General features: G+C 52.7%; 2 protein-coding genes across 14 annotated transcripts in view; one reads left to right on the forward strand and one right to left on the reverse strand.

The window, feature by feature from the left end:
• Window positions 1–6,469: 6,469 nt before the first annotated feature.
• On the forward strand, window positions 6,470–10,186 carry CUNH9orf16 (chromosome unknown C9orf16 homolog). Of its 2 annotated transcripts, XM_032257404.1 has the most exons (3): window positions 6,519–6,756; window positions 9,384–9,455; window positions 9,709–10,186. In XM_032257404.1, the coding sequence occupies exons 1-3, from the start codon at window positions 6,678–6,680 to the stop codon at window positions 9,879–9,881; spliced, it is 324 nt and encodes a 107-aa protein (XP_032113295.1). In that variant the 5' UTR covers window positions 6,519–6,677; the 3' UTR covers window positions 9,882–10,186. The 2 variants fall into 2 exon arrangements, with proteins under 2 accessions (XP_032113296.1, XP_032113295.1); XM_032257405.1 differs by lacking the exon at window positions 9,384–9,455 and having other exon boundaries at window positions 6,470–6,756.
• Window positions 8,736–20,627, reverse strand: part of CIZ1 (CDKN1A interacting zinc finger protein 1) — a 29,484-nt gene continuing 17,592 nt past the window's right edge. For 5 of the 12 annotated variants that reach the window (XM_032257398.1, XM_032257397.1, XM_032257400.1 and 2 more), the window contains 6 exons: window positions 16,508–16,595; window positions 15,893–16,006; window positions 15,570–15,722; window positions 13,054–13,123; window positions 12,726–12,847; window positions 12,030–12,373 (listed from right to left, as the gene is read on the reverse strand). In XM_032257398.1, coding sequence (XP_032113289.1) covers window positions 12,164–12,373; window positions 12,726–12,847; window positions 13,054–13,123; window positions 15,570–15,722; window positions 15,893–16,006; window positions 16,508–16,595 — 757 coding nt within the window. In that variant the 3' untranslated portion in view covers window positions 12,030–12,163. Of the gene's footprint in view, window positions 9,217–10,229; window positions 10,408–12,029; window positions 12,374–12,725; window positions 12,848–13,053; window positions 13,124–15,569; window positions 15,723–15,892; window positions 16,007–16,507; window positions 16,596–20,627 lie in introns of those variants that run through there. The other 7 variants (XM_032257399.1, XM_032257391.1, XM_032257396.1 and 4 more) reach the window with 6 other exon arrangements.

The raw sequence follows: 20,627 nt of genomic DNA on the forward strand, positions 1-20,627 counted from the left end.
TCTGAGTCTATACTCTGACCCCTGGATCTTCAATGAAGGGGAGGGGCAGGGAGCTCACACTGCCATCACTCCCAGGGTCTGCACGCCCAGGATGGAGCCCAGTGAACCCAGCCTGGGTGTTAGGGCTGCAGAGTGAAGACATAAGCCCCCAGCCATCACTAGCAGCTTTGTGGCTGACAGCCCTGGGTTCTTCCCAGGCAGTGTAACACCACACTCCCTCCCGCTGTGACATGGGCCCAGCCCCAGAGCAGTTGCAGTTCCCCTGCCTAGGAGGGTGCCCCGTCCAACGCAGACACGGTGGGCCACTCCACATCAGAGTGCGGCAGGGGCACGCGCAGCTGGAGGCCATTCCGGGCAGAGGGTCGGCTCGGCAGGGATGGTCCCCTGCCCCTCTGCCAGCCCCTGTGGGTCCTGTGGGTGAAGGACCATGTCCATGCTAACCCCGTTTCAGAGCGCTACCCCTTACCCCACACCTCCCCGCCTGATGACATCCAGACCACCTTGGGGATACATTCTGAAGCCAGGGGCAGGGGCAGGTGGAAGTGAGGAGGGGCTGTGTCACCAGGAATCCAGTTTCCCAGGATGCAGAGGGCTCCAGACCTGCATTCATCACTTGGCTGCCCTGTGTCAGGCCTGACAAGCCCCCTGGTCCCCCACGGGCCACAGAGCCAACCTCTCCAGGTCTGCATCACACACAGACACTCCCTCCCCAGCCCCTTCTCCCCGTGCTAGGCCAGAGGCCAGAGTGGGTGGGGTTCTGAGGAAACCCCATGGACACACATATCACCATGTTCACCCTCTGTAGGGCTGTAGGGCCCCACAGGGTCGTGGGGTGTCTCTTATGCTGTGCTGAGGTGCAGGATCTGAGAAGTAAAGAGACAGAACACTGAAGAACTGGCGAAGAGCATCTGGACTTGGGGGGCCACGCAACCTGTGAGTGGAGATCAGCGAGAGCCAATGCCCCAGAGCATGTGTATTTATTAGGTACAAGCAGGGGTCAGGGTCGTGAGTGAGGTCATCATCTATAGGCTTAGTAATAGGGCACACATAATCACGAGTTACAAGTGAGGGGGCCACCCCATTACGTCACTTGGGCAGAGAGGTGGGCCGTGTGCAGTAGGGGACCATGCCATGCGCAGTAGTAGAGGGTTGTATACAGAAAAGGGGTCCACCCCCATTAGGTCACCGAGGCAAGGAGGTGGGCTGTGTGCAGCAGGTGTCATGAACAACACTTCTTATCTGGGGGCTGGAGACTTCAAAGGATTTCTAATAGAAGGATACTGTAAGCCAATGCAGTGGGAGCTGACAGATTTGTGCTCTTCTCTTAAGATATTTATGGGAGGATTCTTTGAGCTAGCACAGAAGCGAGAAAAGACTGACAGGGTGTACAGCCGCAATGACTGGTCACACCAGAGTGGTTCTTCTCCCTCAGTTATTTCCAGGATCTCAGGCCCAAGGCCTACTTTCCACAGGAACTGGATGCAAGGTACTACAACTCCTTTATCAGGAGGAGAGGTACTTGCTCCAAGCCTGCCATACAGCGTATGCCCTTTCAGGCAGGGACGCCACCGCCTGGGTCTTTGGTTCTCGTCCTGGTCTGGCCGTTTTCCCATGTACTGCTTCTGTTCTGTGACTGCTCTAGGCATTCCTCCTACTACAAACTACTCTATGGTTATATGGAAGGGTTCTATAAATCAGCACTAAATGTGTCAATCCAGCTACAATACCTATATGATTATATAGAAAATTATATAGAACTAAGTATGCTAGATATATTAGTATGATTACATAAGATAGATATATGTAAGCAGTAAGTTATACTTCAGGCACTAATTCTATAAACTAATATATGATTATATACGTAAAGGATTAAACAAAGGAAATAGCTAAGTAATAGCACTATAGACTAAGATATTCTTCAGGGACTAATTGTGCCTGGGGTCTGGACAGTTCTCCTTCCTCAGTGCCCACGGTGGTTGTTACCCACAACCCTCAGCTGGGCTAGGGGAAGATGCTGGCACTGTGAGCCAGCTCCAGCCTCGGACCCCAAGGAGCAGGACAGACCTGAGGCCCAGGCCCACCAAATGCTGCCAAAGCCTTGGAAGTCTAGTCCAGACTCCCAGAAGAGACCAGCTTGGTGCAGCCCGGGCTTTGAGAGAGGGGTGGGGCTGTTCCCAAGCCCAGAGAGATTCTGTGCTGAGAAGAGCACCCAGGGACTGCTAGCTGGCTAAGGGGGTGGAAGGTACACCCAGCACGCCTGGCCCTTGTGCTCCAAGTAGGGCAGTAGCTCCAGTTTCCTAACTTGGCTCAAGCAAGGGAGCTTCCTGTCACCCCCTGTGCCTGCTGAGTCTTTCAGGATCAAAACCTTAGGGCCTAGAAGGGCTTTGTGTTTCCTTCCGGGTCACTGGAGGTTTAGTTTCCTATTGCCACTATTGAAAGAGGCAGGAGGCAGAAAAATATCTAGGCAGACAGGGGCAGGTCCCTGGTGAAACCTCACCTCCAAACCAAAGACAGTTTAAAGCCTGAAAGCCAAGCTACAAGTCAAATCCACAGAACAGATTAAGAACCTGTCATCCCATTTGGCATGCTTTCCCCTGATTGATCCCCACCCTTCACCTATTTTACATATACCTACCGTTCCCTAATTGGTTTTTTACACTGTCATGCCCAGCTTTGAGTGGTGCCTTTGTTTTAACCTTTATTGCATACTCACAAGCCAATCAGCATGCACTCCCCATTCTGAGTCCATTAAAGCCCTGGACCCACTGCCCAGTTTGGGGTGAAGGACCACTGTCATGTACCCTCTTTGCTGAGAGCTGTTCCATCACTCAACAAAATATTCTCTGTCTACAAGTCATGGAAGCTTGAAAAGAAAAGAAAAAAGAAAAAAATTCTCTGTCCACCTTAACCTTTGATTGTCAGCACATCCTCATTCTTCTTGGACTTGGGACAAGAGCTTGGGACTCACCAAGTGAGGCTACAAAGAAAGCTACAACAGTGGTGGGGCTGAGCCAGCTCCGGAGCTACAGGACAGAGCAGGCAATGGGGCTGACATCTGCCTAGACAGGGGAATCACTGGCTGGGAGTCTCTGGCTGGCAGAATGACCAAGAAAAATCCTATGTCACTATCACAAATTACCACAAACTGTGGGTTTAGAACAACATCCATATGTTTGCTTACAGTTCTGGAGGTCAGAAGTTTGAAATCAGTTTCACTGGGTGGAAATGAGTGTTCACAGGGCTGTGCTCCCTCCAGAGGCTCTTGGGGAAGCTGCTCCCCACCTTTCCCAGTTTCTCACGCTGTCTTCCTTGCACCCCTTAGCCTGTGGCTCCTTCCTCCTTCAAAGGCAGTAGAGCATCAGCAAATCTTTCTCTGCTGAGGGCTTCACTCTCAGTCAAGGAGGGCAGGCTAGGCTGGGCGCCATGGCTCACACCTATAATCTGAGCATTTGGGGAGGCCAAGGTAGGAGGATCACTTGAGTTCAGGAGTTTGAGACCAGCCTGGGCAAGATGGCGAAACCCTGTCTCTACAAAAATGTAGGGTCCAGCCCTACAGGGTTCTGTGAGCCACTCCTGGCTGGGGCGGAGATGAGAAATTATAGAAATAAAAGACACAAGACACAGAGATAGAGAAAAGAGAGTTTGGGCCCAGGGGTCCACTGCTACCCAAATCTTGGAGACCAGCAGTGACCCCGAATGCCGAGTTGCAAATCTGGGGGCAGGGTAGGTAGGGTGTGGCCTTGGTGGTCGGTGACTGGGGGCAGGGTAGATAGGACATGGCAGTGATAGGGTCAAGTACATCACGTGCCATTCATGTAGGGGCTTAGGAATTTCTGGCACCCGAAGTGAGGTAAGGAGCATAATGCATCAGCGCCTTTCCCACACTTATCAAGAAAGAACTAAAATATTAACATTTATATTACTATTACTGATTATCTTCTCTAAGACAAAAGGAACCAGGTGCAGAAGTAGAACATAAGAGTAGACATGGAACATGACCACTGAAGCACAGCATCACATACAGACAGTTAAGCCCCCGCCTGTCTTCGGGCCTACCTGACAGTGGTCAGGCCTTGCCACAAGAGCTTGGAGAAGCGGAGTTTTCTCCTAACTTCCCCAGGAAGGAGACGTCTCGGCCATTTTGGATATTTCCTTCCCTAGCCAGCTAAACAGCAGGCGCTTTCACAGCACTGGCGCTGCCGCACAGCCGAGGCGCCCTCCAGCAGCCCTTATGTGGGAGTGACAGAGCTTAGATTCCTGGTAATCAGGTCCCCGGAACGTGGACCTGATTCTCAGCTGGACCCCTGGGCAGGATCATAGCTCTGGATTCAACCCAGAGGTGACACTTGCTGGCTGGGTGACTATGGGTAGCCACTGTCTCCTAGCTGGGAAGTAGGAAGTGGGATGACAGTAGTAGCTGGGCTGATTATCATGAAGCCTTCCTTGATGAGCAGTCCAAGAAGCATTCTGTCCACGGACCTCCACCCTCCACTACAGTCCCCACGGGGGGGGCAGCAAACCTTTCCTTTATTGAGAATGTGACACAGTCCTGGCTGGGTTTGAGGAGAGCTTGAACTAAGGGCAGCCTCACTCCTGTCCTAGTTGAGGGGCTCTCCCTAAAATGAACTATTCCTACTTCTCTTTATTAAAAAAAAAAAAAAATTAAATTTGGCTAGGCGGAGTGGTTCACGCCTGTAACCCCAGCACTTTTGGAGGCCAAGGTGGGCAGATCACCTGAGGTCAGGAGTTCAAGACCAGCCTGGCCAATATGGGGAAACTTCATCTCTACTAAAAATACAAAAATTAGCAGGGCATGATGGCATGCACCTGTACTCCCAGCTACTCGGGAGGCTGAGGCAGAAGAATCGCTTGAACACAGGAGGCGGAGGTTGCAGTGAGCCGAGATCGTGCCATTGCACTCCAGCCAGGCAACATTGTGAGACTCCATCTCAAAAAAAGGTAGGTCTGCTCCAGGCCAAACGTTTATTTTGTTGTTGTTGTTGTTATTTTTTTGAGATGAAGTCTCGCTCTGTCATCCAGGCTGCAGTGCAGTGGCATGATCTCCGCTCATTGCAACTTCTGCCTCCAGTTCAAGTGATTCTCCTGCCTCAGCCTCCCAAGTAGCTGGGACTACAGGCATGCATCACCATGCCTAATTAAACGTTTTCTTTTTTTTTTTTCTTTCCTTTTTAAATTTTAATTTATTTTGTTTGTTTGTTTCTTTTTTAAAGACGAGGTTTCACCATGTTGGTCAGGCTGGTCTTGAACTCCCAACCTCAGGTGATCTGCCTGCCTTGGCCCCCAAAGTGCTTGGATTACAGGTGTGAGCCACCACGCCCAGCCAAAAGTTTTCTTTTTAATTAATTATTATTTTTAAAGAGAGGGTCTCACTGTGTTGTTCAGGCTGGAGTGCAGTGGCGTAGTCATAGCTCACTGCAGCCTTGAACTCTTGTGCCCAAGTGATCCTCCTGCCTTAGCCTCCCAAGCAGCTGCAACTAAGGTGCATGCCACCAGGTCTGACTAATTTTTTTTGTACTTTCTGTAGAGATGGGGGCTGAATGGGTGGGGGCTGGGGGTCAGGTGACTCATTATGTTTCCCAGGCTGTTCTCCGACCCCTAGGCTTAAGCAATCCTCCCACCTTGGCCTCCCAAAGCGCTGGGATTACAGGCGGGAGCCACCCTGCCCAGCTAATGTTCCTGTTTCTCTTGTCCAGAGCTGGAGTCCAGCCTGATTCCCACCCACAGGTTGTAACCCACGAGCCCTAAGAGAAGTGCTGAAGACCAGAAAGGCCCAAATCCGGGGGTAGGGGTGTTTGGTCGTCTCCACCGGGGCGCAGGCAGAGAGGCGAGGAGAGAGACTCTTCCTGACTTAGTGGAATTTCCCGAATCCACAGGAGGCTTGGAAACCCCGTTTCCAAAGCTGGGCCGGGTGGCTTACACTTGTAATCCCAGCACTTTGGGAGGCCGAGGCGGGTAGACGGCTCCAGCTCAGGAGCTCGAGACCAGCCTGGGCAACATGGCGAAACCCCTGTCTCCAAAAAATACAATAGTCTGCGTGGGGCACCCGCCTGTAGTCCCGGCTACTCGGAAGGCTGAGGGAGGATCGCTTGAGGCTGGGAGGCAGAGGTTGCAGTGAGCCGAGATCACCCCACTGCATTCCAGCCTGGAAGACAGAGCCAGACCCTATCTCAAAAAATAACAAGGAAAGCCCGCTCGCGATTTTGCCCACGCGGAGGGGCTGAAGCAGCAGATGGGCTTGGGGATCTTCCGTTCCTCCTCCAGGACCTTCCCACTCCTGGGCTTTTACAGGGGCAGCCCCGGGGTGGCCCGCCCAGCGCCCAGGAGAGGGGCGGGGCCGGAGGCGGAGTGGGCGGAGTTCGACTTGAGGCAGGTAGACGCGGGGCTCCGGCGGTGGGGGTGGAGTCTGGTGGTGGGCGCGGCCACAACCACGGGGCGGGGGCGGAGTTCCGGCTGGGGGCGGGGCGGGGCGGAGCCGGAGCTGCGGGACTCCGGCTTCAGGGCGGGGCCCTGGCCCCTGGGCGGAGATCCGCTGCCGCGTTCCACCCTTCCGGCCCGGTGTTCTATCCACCGCCTCCACCTTCCATCCGGCGCCGGCTTTCGGCACGACGGTCGCCGCGTTCCATCGTCGCGCGGCCCTTCGGGCACCCGAGCCCGCAATGTCGGGCCCCAACGGGGACCTGGGGATGCCGGTGGAGGCGGGAGCGGAAGGCGAGGATGACGGCTTCGGGGAAGCAGGTGACCCGAGGGGGCTGCTAGAGCAACCTTGCTTTTTCAGGGCTGCCCTCCTGTGAAGGGGAACTGGGATGGGGTCTTGGAAGGGACCAAAGAATCCACCCCATTGCGCCTCAAGTGGGTCCGGAGTTGTAGGTGCTGGCTCGGATGCAGGGCGAGCACCCGCGAGACCCGTGACAGCTGCGGGTCACCAGCCCTGTTTTACAGATGGGGAAACTGAGGCAGCTTCGGGGACACTCGCCCTTGTGGGCCTTGCTCCAGCCACTTTTTTCAGTCCCGGGGGAGACCGAGGCACCTGAGGGAGACGGGGTTGACCGGCTTGACAGCGAAGGGGCCGGACCGGGCGTGGGGTAGGGGTGCGGGGGCGCCGCTCTGCTGAGTCAGCACCCCCAGCCACTTGGTTTTGCGGGTGTAGTAGCCTCACACCCTTGCCAAATGTGAGGAGCAGCCTTTTGCGTGCAGGGGTGGGGTGTGGAGAGAACCATCAGCTCTCTTCTAACCTTCTTCAGCCTCTGTTTCCCCATCTATAAAATAGGAATAATGATTCGTGTCTCCTGCACTGGGATGTGTCAGAATTAAATGCAAAAAATAAACAGAAAATGCTTAGCAGGTTCTAGCATGCAAGAGTTCAGTAAATGGTTACTGTCATTATTCTCTTTAGTAAAGTCAAGATTGGCATATTAACATACCCTGAGGATTTAGTAAATTCGGGGTAAGTATGGCGCATCCTTTTTGTCTGGGGTAACAGCTTTATTGAGCTATACAACTTACCCATTTATATTGTACAGTTCAGTGGGCTTTTGTGTATTCCCAGGGTTGTTAATCCATCACCACTATAGTTCTAGGTAAGTTTGCATTGGCCAGTGCTGGTGGGAGCATCAGGAAGAGCCTCCCGGGAGGTCACATTGAGTGGATATTGGCAGACAGGACTTAGAACAGTGGGAAGGAGGGTGTCCCAGGCAGAAGAAAAGGCTTGGAACTGGGAAAATACCCTTGACACAGATAAAGCCTGGCCTGGAGTGGTGTGGGGGAAACTGCCTCCCTCATCCCTCCTCCAGCCTGTATCCCAGGACACAGAATTCAAAATATTGATAATAGTGACCATCCACTAAGTACTTGCTGTGGCCAGATCTGAACTTTTTTTTTTTTTTCTGAGACAGAGTCTTGCTCTGTTGCCCAGGCTGGAGTACAGTGGCATGATCTCCACTCACTGCAACCTACGCCTTTTGGGTTCAAGCAATTCTCATGCTTTAGCCTCCCAAGTAGCTGGGGATACAGGCACCTGCCACTACACCTGGCTAATTTTTATGTTGTTGTTTTTTTTTTTTCTGTAGAGACGGCGTTTTGCCATGTTGGCCAGGCTGGTCTTGAACTCCTGACCTCAGGCGATCCACCTGCTCAGCTTCCCAAAGTGCTGGGATTACAGGCATGAGCCACTGTGCTGGCCACTGTCTGAACCCTTGATATGTTTGAATCCTCACGACCACACTGTTATTTTCCCTTTTTTCCAGAAAGGTGCAACAACTTGCTGGGGTAAAGCAGAGCTGGAACTCAAACCCAAGTGCCTCTAACCCCCAAGTCCAGTCCTAAGTTTCGGCTCTGTTACCAACCTGGAGGATCCTGGGCAAGTTCCTTCCTTCTGAAGCCTCAGTTTCCCTAGCTATATCATGAGGGGGTTGGACTTTAAGATGCAGCCAATTTCCCAGGACTCTGTCCTCTGTGAGGGTGGCCGGCTCTGGCGGTGCCCTTCCCCAGAATGCAGGCACATGTGCACCCATAACCCAGATACACCCCTCCAGCCCTGGCCTCTGCCAGCCTCCACCAGCTGCTTCTTCCTTGGGCTCAGGCTGGCAGCCGAGTGTATCTGAGTCACGGGCTGGCTCAGAACTGAGCCGCGCAGTGGGCACAGGCCCAGACCTTGAGTCCTCAGGGACACTGTGTTGCTGAAAGAGGCAGCTCTGGAGTGGCCGTGTACGGGAGGAAGTGATGGTTTCTAGTGGAGATCAGGGAAGACTTCTTGGAGGAGGCATTTGGAGCTGGTCCTTGAAGGGCTGTTGTGGTTGAGGCATTCTAGGTTGCAGGGATAGCTGAGCAATGGCAGAGAGGCTGGAAAGTCAGAGGCTCCATTCATTCACTCACTCAGTCAATCAACAGATGCTTATTGCAACACTGAGAGCAGCAGGGAGCCAGCAGCGAACAGGACTGTTCACCTCCCATGGGGAAACATAACAGCACTCAGATAAGCACAGCGGTCAATCCTGGAGGGAGAGCCGTGGAGGGCTGAGGAGGGCTAGGGGCTCAGCATGGAGGCCTGATCCAGTCTGGAGCATTGGATGGGCTCCCAGTGGTGACTTCCATACTGAGACTTGAAGGATGAGTGGGACTCATCCAGGAGGAGAGGAGGGAAGGAAGATGGGAGGACTCAGCACATTCCAGGCAGAGACAGCAGCATGTTCAAAGGGCCTGAAGTAGGTAAAGGCAGGTGTGAGAGAGGAAAGGAAGAGGCAGGGAGGCAGGGCTAGCAGGGAGGCAGGGCTAGGAGACTCCACTGGGTGTTTTATCCTGAGGGAGCCAGAAGGGCTGGAGAACAGGGCCCACCTGGGGACAGAGGCCTTGATTCCCCAACTCAGGAATGTGGGCTCTAGCCACTAAGCAGCTGCTGCAGGAAGTGCAGAGACCTGGCACCTGGCAGGACTTCCCAGGCAGGACACCAGCTCGCCACCCTGTGACCACCCTAACCCCAGAAAAAAGGATGCAGTACTACAGTGTCATTCATTCAAAGTGATTCCTCTTTTGGTATCCACCCATTTTCCAGATGGTGACACTGAGGCTTAGGAAGGAGTAGGGACTTGCACAAAGCCCTCTGGGAAGCAGGCTGGGAAACGGTGGAGGGAGGGTGTCCATTAGCCCCAAGGAGACACAGGATGTGGGCTCTGTCTTTCACCTTCCTACCAGAATACGCCGCCATCAACTCCATGCTGGACCAGATCAACTCCTGTCTGGACCACCTGGAGGAGAAGAACGACCACCTCCACGCCCGCCTCCAGGAGCTGCTGGAGTCCAACCGGCAGACACGCCTGGAGTTCCAGCAGCAACTCGGGGAGGACCCCAGCGATGCCAGCCCCTAGACTCCAAGAGCCCCCAACCGGGCCCCCACCCTGCCTCCCTGGGTTAAGCTCTGGCCTGGGCACTCACCCCCTGGCTTAGACACCTTCTCAAGGGCTGGCCTTCAGGGTCCCTGGGTGGGTCTGCCTGCCTGGTCCACTCTTCTGGCCATTCCCCCTGGCCTATCTGGGCCAGCCCCCACTGCCTGGCATTCCCTCCTGGGGCCAAGAGTGGGCCTGCAACCCACCCACTTGCCTGCCCACCCAACTCCTGGGCACTCCCACTCTGCCCAGGCCTTGAGTGTCCAAATTAAACGGATCTCCCACACTGCTGTGCCTCTGTCCTCTGTATCTCAGGAAGAGAAGCCCAGCAGCTGCTGGAGGCGAACAGGGCAGTCTGGGTGCTCAGGTGTTGATCATGCACTGGCGGCTCAGAGGCCAGGTGGTGGGGGGCTGGGGTTCTTGGCTGCATGTACTTCTGGACACAGAAAGTGCAGGTGAGGACAAGGCTTCTTTCCTACCTGGTACATTCCTGGCCAGCAACTGCTTCCTAGCCCAGAAGCTGGGTTGAGACTGTTGGACATGCTGTGTGACCTTGTGTGATGTTCTCAGTGTCTCTGGGTACTAGGGCCTTTCACCAAGACAACCAATGCCAAGACATGCTATGCAGCCTCAGCACTGCCCTCCCACTCTTGGCCTGTCTCCCCAGTAACAGGGTTGGTCTGCTTGTTTATCTTTGTGGGTCTTTCTAATGAGGAAACAGAAGTAAAGGGCCAACTCAGCCTGGGCCCCATCCACCCATGATTCATCTTAGGGTCGCCTGACCAGGAGGGTGGGGTGCCTGTTAGTAAACCAAGAAGAAAACCAGAGGGCCTGAGCAGCAAGGACCCCCCTCCTGCACGCCAAAGGGTGCAGCTAGATCGACAGGCCAGCACGGGTCGGAGAGCTCAGGCCCAGGTCAAATCCCAGCCACTTACCAACCCTGTGGCCTTCAGCAAGTCACTTGACCTTGCTAGGCCTCCAGCCAAAGGAACTTCCCCAGCTTATTAAGGTTATTAAGAGGGAAACAGCCAGGCACAGTGGCTCACACTTATAATCCCTGCAGTTTGGAAGGCAAAGGTGGGTGGATTGCTCGAGCCCAAGAATTCAATACCAGCCTGGGCAACATGCCGAAATCCCATCTCTACCAAAAACAAGAAAAATTAGCTGGGCGTGGTGGCGTATGCTTGTGGTCCCAGCTACTCAGGAAGCTGAGGTGGGAGGACGGCTTCAGCCTGGGAGGCAGAGGTTGCAGTGAGCCAAGATTGGCACCACCGTACTGCAGAGTTTGGGCAACAGAGCCAGACACTGCTTCAAAAAATAAAAAATTGGCCAGGTGCGGTGGCTCATGCCTGTAATCCCAGGACTTTGGGAAGCTAGGGCGGGCGGATCATTTAAGGTCAGGAGTTTGAGACCAGCCTGGCCAACACGGCAAAACCCTATCTCTACTAAAAATGCAAAAAATTAGTCAAGTGTGGTGGCGTGGATCTATAATCCCAGCTACTTGGGAGGCTGAGGTAGGAGAATCACTTTAACCTGGGAGGTGGAGGTTGCAGTGAGCTGAGATTGTGAAATTACACTCCACCCTGAGAGACACGGCAAGCCTCGGTCTCAAAAAATTTAAATTTACATTAAAAATTTTTTTTTCTTTTTTTTTTGAGATAGAGTTGCCCAGGCTGGAGTGCAATGGCACGATCTCAGCTCACTGCAACCTCTGTCTCCCAGGTTGAAGTGATTCTCCTGCCTCACTGCCTCAGCCTCCCAAGTAGCTGGGATTATAGGTGTGTGTCACCACGCCTGGCTAATTTTTGTATTTTTAGTAGAGATGGGCTTTCTCCATTTTGTCAGGCTAGTCTCAAACTCCTGACCTCAGGTGATCTGCCTACCTTAGCCTCCCAAAGTCCTGGGATTACAGGCATGAGCTACCACCCCTGGCCCCAAAATTAAACACTTTAAAAGAGGGAAACCGAAGCTCAGACAGGTGAAGTGCTTTGTGAACCAGAGTCCCTGGTTCCCAGGGAGCCTGTCTGGCCTTCCAGTTCTGCCCCCACCTGGCCCAGAGAGGTTGGGTGCTGGCTGAGAGCTGGCTGGGGTGGCCCCCTTCCCCTATCCAACCAGACAGAAGTACTGGTGGGGACTGCACAGCCAAACTACCTTGTTTTATTGGATTTTGAGTAAAAACAACCTTGTCAAAGTTTCCAGGCAGACTCCTAAAAAGCATTAGCAGATCTGGACCTAGGCAGGCCAGGCACAGGGAGGTCCCTCTATCAGGTTTTGAGGCGGGTCGAGCGCCGTGGTAGTGGGGGCTGGGAGGATCGAGCCGTCACCTTGCTGGGTGTTTTGTCGTGGGTGCTGGACTGGGAGGGTGGGCGGCCGCCGGAGGTGAACAGGGCTGTCAAAGCGTTCCGGGCGTTGATTGCGCACCGGCGGCTCACAGGTCGGGTGGTGGGGCTGGGGTTCTTGGCCGCCTTGTATTTCTAGATACAGAAAATGCAGGTAAGTTCAGGGTCTCCTCCCTATGTGGTATGCTCCTGACCAGCAGCAACTTCCCCAGCTCTGGCTGAGACAGTATTAGTGTGCTGTGTGACCCTATGTGATGCACTTGGCCTCTCTGGGCCAAGGCTCTGGCGCTAACAGCCTGGCCCTCAGCATTCCCTGGACCAATAAGAGCCCAACCGCACCCCAGCTCTGATTCTCTCCCTGCTGGTGTAGGGGTGGTCCCTGGAGGTTGAGGCCCAGCACAAGAGGGAGTGACCACTAGCCACCCGGATCAGCTTGGATGAGACTGAGTCCATGGGCAGGGAGGACGGGGCAGGATGTCCGGCTCACCTGCAGGTTCTCAAAGTGGGCCAAGGACTTGCAGTGGGAGAGCTGAGCCCCTGAGTTGCTGTGATAGAACTTGTGGCAGACACGGCAGACGTAGCCCATCACAGGCACCAGGAAGTCCACACCTGTGGGAGGAGGGTCTGCACTTGCATCCCCGTACCAGCGAGGCGTCCCTCCCTCTCTAGGGGCCTGTATGCTCCCCCACCCTCTAGGTAGGAGCAGAACAGAAGGCTTCCCAGCCAGAATGCCACAGGTGGCATCTGGGGGGTCACCTGGAGGCCAGGACCAAGGGCTGAAGCTTCTGCAGGTGGGCTTGGGGCTGGGGCCTTACCATAGGCAGTATTGGGGCTGTAGGTCTCTGAGCCCTTCCACTCCTCTATGGATATATCTCTGGACCTCACCTGAAAACATGCAAACATGAACCTCAGATCTGGCTTCCCCTAACACCTCCCAGACACAGGTGAGGGAACTGGAGCCCACCAATGCCCTTGGACACACAAAATCCCCTTGATTTCCAGGAGGTAGTGGGTGTTCTCTGAGCGTTTGTACATGCTGATCCTTCCTCCCAGAGTGCTCTTCCCAATCTATACTTTCTAGCCCCCTCCTCCAGGAAGCCCTCCTGCTCCTACAGGGGCCATAATCCACACCAGCTGTGTCCAAGACATGTGTCATCTGACTGAATCTTCATTACAACCCTCCATGGCTACACCCATTTTACTAAGAAGAAACTGAGGCGCAGGGACATTAACTCACTTGTCTAGGGTTGCACAGCTGGTTTGTGGAGGAGCTGGGCAGGGAACCCTGTAGGTCTAAGCCATAATTCATACTATTTTTTTTTTTTTGAGACGGGCTCTGTTGCCCAGGCTGGAGTGCAGTGGCACGATCTCAGTTCACTGCAACCTCTGCCTCCCAGGTTCAAGCGATTCTTCTGCCTCAGCCTCCCGAGTAGCTAGATTACAGGCACATGCCGCCATGCCCAGCTAATTTTTGTATTTTCAGTAGAGACGAGGTTTCACTATATTGGCCAGGCTGGTCTCGAACTCCTGATCTCATGATCCACCCGCCTCAGCCTCCCAAAGTGTGGGGATTACAGGCGTGAGCCACCGCACCCGGCCCATAGTTCACACTCTTAACCATGGGCCCTCTTATAGCTCTCTGAGGTCCTATCCAATACTGCAGTGATCTTGGTCCTAGGGGCTGGATTTCAGGGGATCAGAGATTCTGCATGTCGCCTGCTGGATGTGAGCCCCTTCCAGATGAGGTCATCTGACTCTGGCCACATCTACCCTACCAGGCCTAGCAGTGCCCTCCACTACTCACCGGGCAAACAAATGTGGCTTCTCAGGACAACCACCCCCGTCTGCTAAGCCCTTCCTAGGACCAAGCCTTGGGCTTCCCTTATAGTTCAAGTTGGGATTGTTACTTGGGATTGTTACTTCTGAGCAGAGGCAACTGAAGCTCAGAGAGGCCAAGTGGCTTGCCAGAGATGATGCCACTACTGAGCAACAAAGTGGGGCCTCATACTACCCTGCCTAGGACTGCAGGCCGCCCCCACTACGATTCCTCCCGGCTCCTCAATGCTCCACTTTGGCTGCCACAGCCCATGAGCAGCCCCTCACCACCCTGGACTGCAGCTGTAACATAAGGATCAGACCTTGGGCCTTATGAGTCCCTGTATCCAGCACCAGGGCCCAACCCGAACACATACTCTGGAAATATCTGTTAAACTGCAAAGAATCTGGCTGGGCAAATCACGCCTGTAATCCCAGCGCTTTGGGAGGCCTAGGTGGGTGGATCACCCAAGGTCAGGAGTTTGAGACCAGACTGGCCAACATGGTGAAACCCTGTCTCTACTAAAAATACAAAAATTAACCAGGCATGGTGGCGGGTGCCTGTGATCCCTACTACTTGGGAGGCTGACACAGGAGAATTGCTTCAACCCAGTAGGCAGAGGTTGCAGTGAGCCAGGATCATGCCATTGCACTCCAGCCTCAGGAGTAGGGTAAGACTCTGTCTTAAAAAAAAAAAAAAAAAAAAAAAAAAAAGGCCGGCTGCAGTGGCTCATGCCTGTAATCCCAGCACTTTGGGAGGCCAAGGTAGGTGAATCACCTTAGGTCAGGAGTTCGAGGCCAGCCTGGCCAACATGGTAAAACCCTGCCTCTACTAAAAATACAAAACTTAGCCAGGGGTGGTGGTAGGCACCTGTGATCCCAGCCATTCAGGAGGCTGAGGCAGGAGAATTGCATGAACCCGGGAGGCAGAGGTTTCAGTGCGCTGAGATTGCGCCATTGCACTCTACCCTGGGCAACAGAGCAAGACTGTCTCACAAACAAATAAACAAAAAATCCACAAAGAATCCAAGCTCCTCAAGCTCCTCATTCATGGGAGACAGGGTAGCTGTGGCATTGGAAATGTGCAGTCTTACTTCCTGCCATACAGTCTGATGAAATTCATCCAGGATAGTGCTTGGCACACATGCCTGGCACACAGTAAGTACTCAAAAAGATGTCTGCTGCTGTCACCTCACTATGATCATCACCATCATCTGCCTTTTCCTTCGCATACCACACAGTTCCCACCTCGATGCCTTTCGTGATGCTGTTTCCTTTCCCCTCCTCCACGCAGGTCCAAATTTCAGTCAGGCTCTGCGTATTTTAACTGCCACTCTCTGGTCATCATCCCTAATTACACAGTCATGCAGAAGGCAGTTGATAGTAATAATAGTTGTGGCATGCATTAGTGCCCACAGATGCCAGCACAGTGTCTGGCCTCTAGGAGGTGAAGTGAGGTCCGTCCTGGGCTGGGAATCTGGCACCAAGCCTGCCTCCCATACCCTCCCCCCAGCACCTGCTTGCAGAATTCCTCCTCAACCTCGATCTCTTCTTCTTCATCCTCGTCGTCCTCTTCCTCTTCTTCATCACCCTCAAAGCAACCCACAGCGTCCACTGTAATGAAGTGGTCCTCATCTTGGCCAGCAATCTCTTTCTCAAGCGACTTCAGCTGCCCAGGAAGTAGGCAAGGGACTCAGGTCAGCTCTGGACAGCCAAGGGGCCATGCCCTACTCGCCCTACCCCTGAGAGTCCCAGACCCTCCAGACCCACTGTGACGTTGGGCTGGGATAAGCCTCAACTTGCTGCGTGACCCGTGTCCTCTAAGGGAGCTTAGGTTACCTCCTTGGCTTTGTCCTTATGCCCCTGGGATTTCACGTGCTCCACAAACTTGCGAGGGGTTTTGAAGTAGCGGTTGCAAATGGTGCAGAAGGGTCGCAGGGATTGTTTGGCGATCTGGAAAAGGGCAGGCAGACCAAGCAGTGTCCCCAGCAAGCCCCTGGCTAGCACCCGGGTAGGGCCCAGCAAGAGCTCCCCTCCCCCGGGCAGGCCCACCGCGTCTGTAACAAGCCAGGCTGCGCTCCACCCCTGCACTGGAACATGGGCAAATGCATCTTTCTCTTTATGATGTGGGTGGCTGGGAGATGGGATGGCAGATGGCAACACAGAGACAGGACAGACACCGGGAGAAGACGGGAGAGGGGACAGATGCTCAAACAACCCCCATGAGCCCCGTAGCTGAATGGCAGGGAGGGATGCTGCCTGGCCTACACTGGACAGAGGGGGAACCTGAAGCCCGAAGAAGAAACAAGACTGACTCGCCCAGAAACCGCATTGTGGGTTATAGGTATGCGGGGGCAAAGAGGAACGTGGACTTTCTCATCGGGTCTCTATGCTTCCTGGCCTCCGAGTGGACACAGCAGTGCGGGCGCCCCCGCAGCGTGCAGGCCCTCCTACCTTGTGGTCCTGTGTCCTTCGGTGTTGGATCAGGTCCCCCATGTAGTAGAGCTGGCAGGTGTTGCACCAGCGCCTTGGTGGAGGCTCCCTGAATGACAACAGTCAAAACAAAAAGAATGTGATGCCAGACAGCAGCTGTCCTAGAATGCTCTGTAAGGGTAATGCAATTCCAACAGCAGTTCCCACAGGATCTCTTAGGGAAGCTTCACAAAATGGTTCTGAGGTTCATCTGGATGAGTTCTTAAGCAGAAATAACCAAGGAAGCTTTAGGCGGAAGGGGAGTGAAGCACTGGGGATACCAACCTTTAAAATGAAAACAAGCTATAGTAGATAAAACTGTGTAGTGTGATGTACATTGATAGTGTATCAATGGGAAAAAGTTGGAAGTCCTAAACAGGTTCAAATATTGGTAAGAATTCTGCTTCACCAGCCTGGGCAACATGGCAAAACCTTGTCTCTAGTAAAAATACAAAAAACTGGCTAGGCAAGGTGGCTCATGCCTGTAAGCCCAGCACTTTGGGAGGCCGAGGTGGGTGAGTCACGAAGTCCGGAGTTCGAGACCAGCTTGGCCAAGATGGTGAAACTCCATCTCTACTAAAAAAAAAATTAGCCGGGCATGGTGGTGCACACCTGTAATCCTAACTACTCGGGAGGCTGAGGCAGGAGAATCATTTGAACCCACCCAGGAGGCAGAGGTTGCGGTGAGCTAAGATCCCACCACTGCACTCCAGCCTGAGCAACAAAGCGAGACTTCGTCTCAAAAAAAAAAAAGGCAGGGCACGGTGGCTCACACCTGTAATCCCAGCACTTTGGGAGGCCAAGGCAGGCAGATCACTTGAGGTCAGGAGTTTGAGACCAGCGTGGCCAGCACAATGAAACCCTGTTTCTACTAAAAATACAAAAAAATTAGCCAGGCGTTGTGGCAGGCACCTGTAATCCCAGCTACTCATGAGGCTGAGGCGGGATTGTCAAGGGAGAATCGCTTGAACCCGGGAGGCAGAGGTTGCACCACTATACTCCAGCATAGGCGACAGGGCAAAACTCTGTCTCAAAAAAAAAAGTGCCTGAATCAGTGAAAATTAAGAACTCTCTAAAAAATATGCAAATACACAATTTTTCATAAATTTTAGGGGGCACGTAACCCCCATGTCCACTGGTGAAACCCTGGTAAGGAGCCCTGCTGGGGAGGCTGCTTAGAGACAGAAAGCGTCCACGGTGTCATGTAGCACAATTCATTTTTTTTTTCTTTTCTGGTGCCGTGACTCAGATTCAAACTGAATTATTTATTTATTTTTATTTTATTTTATTTTTGAGACAGAGTCTCGCTCTGTCGCCCAGGCTGGAGTGCAGTGGCGTGATCTTGGCTCACCACAACCTCCACCTCCCGGGTTCAAGCAATTCTCTGCCTCAGCCTCCCGAGTAACTGGGATTACAAGAGCCCGCCACCATGCCTGCCTAATTTTTGTATTTTTAGTAGAGATGGGGTTTCACTATTTTGGCCAGGCTGGTTTTGAACTCCTGACCTTGTGATCCACCCACCTTGCCTCCCAAAGTGCTAGGAATATAGGTGTGAGCCACCAAGCCCAGCCCCAATTTTTATTTATTTTTTATTTTTCATTTTTTTTTTTGAGACGGAATTTCACTCATGCTACCCAGGCTGGAGTGCAATGGCCCGATCTCGGCTCACCGCAACCTCCGCCTCCTGGGTTCAGGCAATTCTCCTGCCTCAGCCTCCTGAGTAGCTGGGATTATAGGCACGCACCACCATGCCCAGCTAATTTTTTGTATTTTTAGTAGAGACGGGGTTTCACCGTGCTGACCAGGATGGTCTCGATCTCTTGACCTCGTGATCCACCCACCTCGGCCTCCCAAAGTGCTGGGATTACAGGCTTGAGCCACCGCGCCCGGCCTCCCAATTTTTATTTTTAAAGATTGTATAAATCCAGAAAGGATCACAAGAAGTAGGTCAAAACGTAAACAGTGTTTATCTCTGGGTAATGGGATTATGGGTGATTTTTATCTGTGTGTCTGTGTCCTTGTATTTTCAAAACGTTATATAATGAGGGAATTATTTTTATAATCAGAAAAAAATTTTTTTTAATCAAAAAAGGCACATCAGCCACACAGTGAATGTACCAGGCTTTAGGCTTTAGGGACACTTTCTGTCCTCAGCAAAATCTTCTTAATACAGCTGCAAACAACAAAATCAGATCTTAAAGCAGCTTGCTCCAGAGGGCAGCATTGCTGTGGAATTTTCCTTTTAAACACAGTTTTGTAAAGTTTGAATGTTTTTTTTTTTTTAAAGAGATATAAAGGGCCGGGCACGGTGGCTCACGCCTGTAATCCCAGCACTTTGGGGGCTGAGGTGGGTGGATCACGAGGTCAAGAGATCGAGACCATCCTGGTCAACATGGTGAAACCCCGTCTCTACTAAAAATACAAAAAATTAGCTGGGCATGGTGGCGCGTGCCTGTAATCCCAGCTACTCAGGAGGCTGAGGCAGGAGAATTGCCTGAACCCAGGAGGCGGAGGCTGCGGTGAGCCGAGATCGCGCTATCGCACTCCAGCCTGGGTAACGAGAGCAAAACTCCGTCTCAAAAAAAAAAAAAAAAAAAAAAAGGAGATATGATCCTGCTCTGTTGCCCAGGCTGGAGTGCAGTGGCACAATCATAGCTCACTGCAGCCTTGACCTGGGCTCAAGTGATCTGCCTCAGCCTCTCGAATAGCTAGGACTACAGCTGTGTACATTAGCGCACCCAGCTAATTTTATTTTATTTTTTGTAGAGATGGGGGGTATTGCTCTGTTGCCCAGGCTGGTCTTGAACTCCTGGCTGAGTGATCCTCCTTCCTCAGTCTCCTTAAGTACTGAGATTACAAGTGTGAGCCATGATGCCAGTGCAAGTTTGAATTTATTTTGGTTTTTTTTGAGGCAGGGTCTCACTCTGTCATCCAGGCTGGACTGCAGTGGCATGATCAAGGCTCACTACAGCCTCCACTTCCTGGGCTCAAGCAGTCCTCTCACCTCAGCCTCCTAAGTAGCTGGGACTACAGGCGCACGCCACCAGGCCTGGCTAATTTTTTATCGTTTGTAGAGACAGGGGTCTTATGACACGGGCTGGTTCTGAACTCCTTTTCTTTCTTTTTTTTTTTTTAAGATGGGGTTTCACCATGTTGGTCAGGCTGGTCTTGAACTACCGACCTCAGGTGATCCGCCCATCTTGGCCTCCAAAGTGCTTGGATTACAGGCATGAGCCACCATGCCCAGCTGGTTCTGAACTCCTAAATTCAAGCAATCCCTCCACCTCAGCCTCCCAAAGTGCTGGGATTACAGGTGTGGGCCACCATGCCAGCCTGGCACTATTTTTTAATGTGCATTTTGATCTCTGTAAGAGAAAATCACAATAAACGAAGAAGCAGGGGGAGAGAACATGTCATCAAACAGGCAGACACCTTGTGCCAGTGTCATGTCTGAGGCTGCCCAGAAATTGGCAATGTAGGCTGAGCACAGTGGCTGACGCCTATAATCCCAGCACTTAAGAGGCCAAAGTGGGAGGATCACATGAGATCAGAAGTTTGAGACCAGTCTGGATAACATGGCAAAACCCTGTCTGTACTAAAAACACAAAAATTAGCTGGGCATGGTGGTGCGTGCCTGTACCCAGCTACTTGGGAGGCTGAGGCATGAGAATTGCTTGAATCTGGAAGGCAGAGGTGCAGTGAGCCATGATCGTGCCACTACACTCTAGCCTGGGCTACAGAGTGTGACTGTCTCAAGGAAAAAAAAAAAAAAAAGACCAGGCGTGGTGGTTCATGCCTGTAATTCCAGCACTTTGGGAGGCCAAGGCAGGCGAATCACCCGAGGTCAGGAGTTCGAGACCAACCTGACCAACACGGTGAAATCTCATCTCTATTAAAAATACAAAAATTAGCCGGGTGTGGTGGTACATGCCTGTAATCCCAGCTACTTGGGAGGCTGAGGCAGGAGAATTGCTTGAACCCAGGAGGTGGAGGTTGCAGTGACCTGAGATCTCACCACTGCATTCCAGTCTGGGCAACAGAGTGAGACTCTGTCTCAAAAAAAAAAAAAAAAAAAAAAAAAAAAAAAAAAAAAAAAAAAAAA

Source organism: Sapajus apella, unplaced genomic scaffold (genome assembly GCF_009761245.1).
Source record: "Sapajus apella isolate SASKATOON/1434 unplaced genomic scaffold, GSC_monkey_1.0 scaffold97, whole genome shotgun sequence".
NCBI lineage: Eukaryota > Metazoa > Chordata > Mammalia > Primates > Cebidae > Sapajus > Sapajus apella.